Below are 8,197 nucleotides of genomic sequence, written 5' to 3'. Positions count from 1 at the left end.
AATGGCAAACCTCTGGGAATGAATGTACAATGATATTTTTGATGGGGAGGGGTTTGTATAGCCTGGCGACGCCATCCTATGTGTTCGACCCAAAGATTTTGGCTCCGCACATCGCCTGGCAAAAGCCTCCAGCTCGGTTCTAAGTGTTTAGCCAATCAGCAAACAGTTGAGAGTGGTGACGCAGAACTCACCCGCAAAGCCTGTTACTGATTGGTTAAGGTAACTATATTCACACTTTTGTTTTATCTGTATGCTTTTGCAACGCTATATCGTAGCAGTCATGCTAATAAAGCATGGGTTTTAATTTGAATTCGGAACTCAAATGAATGTAAATGGCAGAGTAAGATCAGACCATCTCACCCTCCACGGAGACGGATTCCTCTTGGCTTTTGCCAGACTGTTTGACGGAGTCAACATTCGCTTTCGCCCAGGCTAGGGTTTGTAGCAGCCAATTGTGAGTGTCTACAGTTCACTACACTACAGTTCCAGTTCCTGTTTGATGTGCACATTGAATGGAGGTAGATGAGTGTTGTGTCGCAGACCCTCTGCTTCTTCCCCGTCTCCTCTGCAGTGCCTCACCAGCACTGTTCCTCTTCCGCCGCCCTGCTGGACGGTAGAGGTTAACGCCGTATGCGCCTCCACCTCCCTCCAAAAAACACTCATAAGGACACTCCTCTCACTCTCCTCCGCGTCAGCCTTCCTCTCCAACCTCTCCGCAGCCTCGCTCAGGTCAAACCTCTCCAGCTCCGCGCCGACGCGCGCCAGCTGCTCCTGCACGCACGCCTGCCCCCTTGTGTCCGGAGGCTGCATGGCGGGGCAGAAGCCCTGCAGGTGGATCTGCAGGCTGCAGAGGTGGAGGTAGGAGCTGGGGCAGGACGGGCAGACGTAAGGGGGCCCATCCCACCTGAACCCCAACCCGAGGCCGTCCGCCGCCACGCCTGCTGCTCCTCCCACCACGGTGCCCTGTGCCCCCCTACTGCTGCTGCTGCTATGGAGACGCCGGTGGAGCTTGAGGTGGATGAACTGTGTGAAGCGCGCCGGGCACGTGCGGCACCGATAAGGCTTCTCACCCGAGTGCAACCGCTGGTGCGTCTTCAGGTTACTGGTGCTGCTGAAACGCTTGTGGCACACCTGGAGGAGAGAGAGAGAGAGAGAGATACAGAGAGTGAGAGAGAGAGATAGAGAGAGAGAGAGAGAGAGAGAGAGAGAGAGAGAGAGAGAGAGAGAGAGAGAGAGAGAGAGAGAGAGAGGTAAAGAAGAATGGAGAAGGTTTAATGCTGGTGCGTCTTCAGGTTACTGGTGCTGCTGAAACGCTTATGGCACACCTGGAGGAGAGAGAGAGAGAGAGAGAGAGAGAGAGAGAGAGAGAGAGAGAGAGAGAGAGAGAGAGAGATACAGAGAGAGAGAGATAGAGAGATAGAGAGAGAAAGAGATACAGAGAGAGAGAGAGAGAGAGAGAGAGAGGAAGAGAGGAGGAAGAGATGAGAGAATTATGTTGGCTACAAGCAAGATGGAAGGTCAAAGAATGTGAGGGCGGCCTTATAGACAGTAATTTGTACGCACACATACGCACAAACACACTGTTGCATTTTTCATATAAAGTTAAAAACAACACAAAATATGGACAAAACAAAGAGAGAGACAGAGTGAGAGAAAGAGAGAGAGATACAGAGAGAGAAAGACAGTGGAAGAGAGAGAGAGAGATGTAGAGAGAGGGAGAGAGAGAGATACATCGAGAGAGAGAGAGGAAGAGATGAGAGAATTATGTATGTACATGTAACATGGAAGGTGAAGAGTGTGAGGTAAAGACATCAAGGCATTGGATTTGTACAAACACACACACACCCACACACACACACACACACACACACACACACACACACACACACACACACACACACACGCACACACACACACACACACACACACCACAGTCACACACACGCACACACAACACACACACACACACACACACACACACACACATACACACACACACACACACACACACACACACACACACACACGCACACACACACACACACACACACACACACACACACACACACACACAATGTTGCATGTTTTAGGGAGGGAGGGAGAGAGAGAGAGAGAGAGAGAGAGAGAGAGAGAGAGAGAGAGAGAGAGAGAGAGAGAGAGAGAGAGAGAGAGAGAGAGAGAGAGAGTACTAGAAACAAAGAGAAAGAGAAAGTAAAGGGGAAGCTGCATGGTGAAGTGTGGTACAGTACGTGCAGACACGTAGATAGGTCAAGCCGCGTCAGCCCACAGAACTGAAAGACACATCAAAGGCCAGCACGCACGCTACTACTCTCACCCTATCAGCTTTGATGTACGGAGACACCACTCTCACACTGAGAGACAAGAGTCTGCAAATCACGTTTATCAGATTTTGACGCGATTCTAACGAGGAATTTCACGGCTAGCTTCTTGTTCTGAGAAATGAGTCGTCCTTTGTGGATAGACTGGAGGCTGGAGTCTCTGTTTTGTCTGATGTTGAAACTACAAACGCACATGATTTGGATCGACTCGGGGTAAAGTAGAGAAATGTATCAAGACAATATTCGGCTATGGCCAGGCCCAGGACAAAATCATATGAACCCCCCACCACACACACACACACTGCAATGAAATGAGGACCAAATTCATTCTGGGCCCCATCTCTCTCTGGGCCTCTTTGACACCCCCCCCACCCCAACCCCCCCCCCCCCCCCCCTCTCTGCTATTGAAACTACAAACGTACACATTTTGGTGTGACTTGACTCGGGGTGTACAAGTAGTAGAGAAATGTATCAAGACAATGTTCTCGGGTTGATCCATGGCTGATTAAAAAATCATGGCTGACTGTGTGGTTTCTAAATGTGTTCATTTTGGCGGTGACTGCAAGAAAAGCAAAAGCAAACAGGGGCGAGATCACAAACAAACAAACCACAAACAAAGAAGAACATAGAGTGACCGAGAAAAAAAAAATCTGCTCTGCGCGACCACATCTCTAGCAGCAGCATGTTTTGCATTCAAGGTGTTACCCACTACTTACCACTAAGTAGAACTACTCCAGCAGAAGGGGCCAACTTAACATGTTTTCAGCAAGTTGTGAATAGGCCCGCCGGTGACCTCATCTGCAGTAAGAGGCTACATGCGATGTTTTTGATCAGCTGATATGGGGCAGCCGTGGCCAAGTGGTTAGAGAGTTGGTCTTTCAATCTAGGGGTTGACCTTTCCCTACATCTCCATCCATGGCTGAAGTGCCCTTGAGCAAGGCACCTGACCCCACATTGCTCCAGGGACTGTAAAAAATACCCTGACAAAGACTAACTGTAAGTCGCTTTGAATAAATGAAAGCGTCAGCTAAGTGTAATGTAATGTAATGCTCGCCTGCCGGCCCCTCCCCCTGCCCACCTGCCCGCCCCTACCACTCCACCCCCCCCTTCCGCCCTCCAGCTCACCTGTTCCCCCTCCCCCAAATGCCCGCCCCGCCCCGCCCCTCCCCTCCCCCAGCTCACCTCACAGTGGTGGGGCTTCTCCCCGGTGTGCACCAGCCGGTGCTTCTGCAGGTGAGCCAGCTGGGTGAAGGTCTTGCGGCACGTCTGGCACCTGAAGGGACGCTCCCCACTGTGGACGCGCAGGTGCACCTGGGGAAGAAGAAGAGCAGAGAGGAGGTAGAGAGGAGGCAGGGAGGAGAGGAGGGGAGGGGAGGTCAGGTGGTCACACGTCACGTACAGACAGGGGAGGAGAAGAGAGGAGAGGAGGAAGAGCAGAGGAGGCAGGAGGAGAGGAGAGGAGTGGAGGAAAACCAGGCAGGAGAGGAGGAAGGTTGGGGAGGAAGACCGGAGAGGAGGCAGACAGGGGAGGAGTGGAGTGGAGGAAGTGCGGAGAGGAGGCAGAGAAGAAAGGAATGGAGCAGGTAGAGAGGAGGAAGGTAGGGGAGGAGTGGAGGAAGTGCGGAGAGGAGGCAGAGAAGACAGGAATGGAGCAGGTAGAGAGGAGGAAGGTAGGGGAGGAGTGGTGGAAGAGATGGAGGTGTCACATGTACAGACAGGGGAGGGGAGGAATTGAGGAAGACCAGAGTGGGTTTTTTTTTATGATACCTTCAAGTTGGACAACTGCCCAAAAATCTTGCCGCAGACGTTGCAGTCGTAGCGGATCTTCCCGTTCTGCCTCGTGAGCGGGTAGGCCAGCGTCCTGTAGGTCACCGTGTCACCGCTGGGGGCCCTCTGTAGCGCCGCCTACAGAAAGGGAGTGTATGCAATGTAGAAGATAACAACGTTTTCTCTAGGCTAAGTGTTGATTCAACACTGCTTCGTTACTGGGTAAACCTCAGGTACAGTATATGAAAATTCAGTGTGAAACTCTGCAGGATTCCAGTGTAATTTCAACTCTAAAGCCCTTCATATTTGGGTAGAATTAATACTGAATGAACTCTGAATGAACTTTGTCACGCAGGGCCTTAACCAGACATTTTCAAATACCGAGGTCAAATACTGCATGCCGTACTGCATACTGTACATTTAGAATTCTTCAAACACATCAGTCAAACTCTTAAGTTTGTTTTCATTAAATGGGGGCGGCGTAACATTTATCATTGTTGATCATATATCGATTTTAATCATAGATACATTTTACATTACTGAAAAAAATACAGAGGCCATGACCTCTGTGTCCTTCATGGTAGTTACGGCCATGCTGTCATGGACCACAGAGTGAAATGAACATTTGGCTGGTTGAATGATCACCTGGTTGCATTAGACAGGTGAAGCAAGGTCATCTGGTATATGTGGCACTAGATTGTAACGAACGAGTCCATTTTGCCCATCACTAATTCAGTGAAAAGAAATCCCGCACACTGTCCATTCCACCAACAAACTTTTAAAAGTTTACCTGAAGAAGGTCGGATGACCGAAACGTTGTTGAAAGTTTGTTGGTGGAATGGACAGAGTGCAGGATCTCTTTTCACTTGACTGACAACCCGGCTGGGATAACATCCTACGCAACTGCCCAACTACAGAGGTGTGCAAAAGCGTCTTTATTGCCCATCACTAATTAACACTGGCATTTTTTTGTAATCGTTTGCAGACTGGCCACCTGTGTCGTCATGGTTACCTGTTGTTTGGCTTCTAGCTGAGCAGAGGTGGGCTTGGAGGGCACAGGGGGAGGGGGTCCCGAGGACACAGCCATGCCCTGCAGCGGTGACGTATCCCTGGGCTGGTCTGGCGCGGAGGTGCCCCAAAGGCTGGTGGTGGTGGAGGTGGTGGTGCCCAGAGATGGGCTGTGGAAGTGGGTGGCTGGGGAGAAGCCATTGTAGGACGTGCTGCCAGGTGTGCTGGGGTAGGTGGCAAGGCCCACCGGGACGTGAAGGCCTTTGAGGTCACGTGGCGCCGGCACTGAGGTCGAGTCGTAGAGGTAGCTGTGAGCGGGAAGGCTCCTCCTCCTCCTGTGTGCTTCAGGAGGACCAATCAAAACAGTGCTCGCCCTGTTGCCGGGCAGACTCAGCAAATAGGGGTTAGGCCTACTGAACGGACTAGGTGTCCTATCCAGTCCGATTGGTGGAGGGAGGCCAGACGGGCAGTAGAACTGAGGTGCGGAGTACATGTGCAATGGAACCGAATATGGCACGGAATATTCCGGATACATGGCTGGTCTGAGGCTGGTATTGGAGTGGGGTCTGGAGGATTCCGATAGTACTTCTCTCAGTGCACCTGAAGAAGAACCCACGATCCATTCCGACCTGTTGTGTTCCGAACGGGTTCCACCATTAGCCACCAAGGCCATGGGGTAAGCTGTATCTCCTTGGCTATCAGCACTGACTTGGGCAGGTCTTGGGCAGATTGCTTGTGAGGACGTTTTGTCGCTTGGTGAACGACGGGGTTCCTCCTTCTTCAGGATATCCAGCACGCTGTGGCCACGCTTTACAGGGCTCTTGGACAGCATGGGCACAGTGGCGCCCTCCGCTGGCTCGGAGGAAAGGGACAGGAGTGGCGCTGGCTCTGTGTGAAGAAGAGTATGAAGAGAGAGAGAGAGGGAGAGAAAGAGAAAGAGAGGGGGGGTGTGAGAGAGAGAGAGAGAGAGAGAGAGAGAGAGAGAGAGAGAGAGAGAGAGAGAGAAAGCAAGAGAGAGAGAGAGAGAGAGAGAGAGAGAGAGAGAGAGAGAGAGAGAGAAAGAAAGAGAGAGAGAGGGAGAGAAAGAGAGAGAGAGAGAGAGAGAGAGAGAGAGAGAGAGAGAGAGAGAGAGAGAGAGAGAGAGAGATGCTTGGTTAGTGCCTGGCCAGCCAAATGGAAGTATTGAAATAATTTGAAATTGTAACACCTGCTACCAATATATATATCTTTTTTTTTACATCAACACAAGAAACAAGCGAAAAGAAATGATGCAATAAAGGTAAATCACACACATATACACATACGCACACACGCACGCAAGCACATGCACACACACACACACACACACACACACACAGCACACACACACAGACACACACACACACACACACACACACACACACACACACACACACACACACACACACACACACACACACACACACACACACACACACACACACACACACACACACACACACACACACAGTCACTCAAGGGGTAGATTTCCATATGAGATTAAGTAAAGTGGAAATAAGCCTTTCAAAAGAAATACAGTGATGTCATTTCTCACACACTCGTAAGCCACTAGTAAGTCCCTCATAACACACACACACACACACAAACAAACACACACCCCCAGCCCCCCCCCCCCCCCCCCCCCCCCGCACCCCCCCCCCCCACACACACACACACACACACACACACACACACACACACACACACACACACACACACACACACACACACACCAGGAAATAATGCATTGGACCACAGCACAAGAGACAATGACCAATATTCCCCACGGGGTCTTCAAGCGAGTTGGTTTTTCGTCAGAAAGGAGGCCAGCGATGACTGCGCACCGCTGCACTCATTTCTCTCACCATAGTGGTGGTTAGTGCTGACGACCCCATCTTCCCACACACACACACACACACAGACACAGACACAGATATATACACACACGTATTTGTGCACACACACACACAGTCAGACACACACACACACACACACACACACACACACACACACACACACACACGTGCATATGCGCACACAGACACAGACACAGACAGACACACACACAAACACAGACACACACACACAGACACAGACACACACACACACACACACACACACACACACACAACACACACACACACACACACACACACACACACACACCCACACACACAACACACACACACACAACACACACACACACACACACACACACAACACAACACACACACCACACACACACACACACACAGTGGTGTAGTCTACTTTTTTTATGGTGGGTATACTGTATATTTGAGCATTTCTTGAAGTGGGTATATTGTATATATTTCTACTATTCAAAATAATGGATCAATCAATTTTAAGTGGGTATACTGAAATCCCTGAAATTTAGAAGTGGGTATACTCCGTATACCCGCGTTCTACGTAGACTACACCACTGCACACACACACACACACACACACACACACACACACAAGCGAATCCACCTTCAGATTGTCGCCTACATACTGTAGTCGATGCTGGCCTTGCTGCAGCCTGAGGCCCTAAGGTGTGCAGTGCAGTACAGTAACCCGACACTAGACACTAGTCAAACAATACGGGTAAGATTAGAATCATGATGGGCTGCCATTCCCATGGAAACCACCTGTTGTGTTCACACCTTTACAGCGTACGCCAGTGGTTCTCAACCTTTTACGAATAAACGCCCCCCCTCTGAACCTCATCTAAAGAGTCCCAACGCCCCCTGGATTCCATCATAAGCGCCCCAACGCCCCCTGGACCTCATCGAAAGCGTCCCAACGCCCCCCTGGACTTCCTCATAAGTGCCCCAACGCCCCCTGGACTTCCTCATAAGTGCCCCAGCGCCCCCCTGGACCTCACCATAAGCCTCCCAACGCCCCCTTGACACCTGACAACGACACTATACGATTAAAAAATAAAATGAACTAATGCACCACAATGGCACCTAAGCACCCCCCTCCCCCTCAGCAGTATCCTTCTCAACACCCCCCCCCCAGGGCTCCCAAACGCCCCCCTGGGGGTCTGTAGAGCCCCCATTGAG

At 50.8% G+C, this 8,197-nt stretch overlaps 1 protein-coding gene across 1 annotated transcript in view; it reads right to left on the bottom strand.

The window, feature by feature from the left end:
• Positions 1-307: 307 nt before the first annotated feature.
• The window catches only part of prdm1c (PR domain containing 1c, with ZNF domain), a 21,185-nt gene continuing 13,295 nt past the window's right edge, over positions 308-8,197 (bottom strand). Inside the window, exons 4-7 of the mRNA XM_063222195.1 lie at positions 5,119-6,002; positions 4,107-4,244; positions 3,522-3,650; positions 308-1,131 (exon numbers count right to left, since the gene is read on the bottom strand). Of these exons, the coding sequence (XP_063078265.1) occupies positions 478-1,131; positions 3,522-3,650; positions 4,107-4,244; positions 5,119-6,002 (1,805 nt within the window). The 3' untranslated portion in view covers positions 308-477. The remainder of the gene's footprint in view (positions 1,132-3,521; positions 3,651-4,106; positions 4,245-5,118; positions 6,003-8,197) is intronic.

The sequence above is a fragment of the Engraulis encrasicolus genome, chromosome 18 (assembly GCF_034702125.1).
Source record: "Engraulis encrasicolus isolate BLACKSEA-1 chromosome 18, IST_EnEncr_1.0, whole genome shotgun sequence".
In the NCBI taxonomy this organism is placed as follows: Eukaryota; Metazoa; Chordata; class Actinopteri; order Clupeiformes; family Engraulidae; genus Engraulis; species Engraulis encrasicolus.
This window is presented reverse-complemented; position numbering and strand designations above follow the sequence as displayed.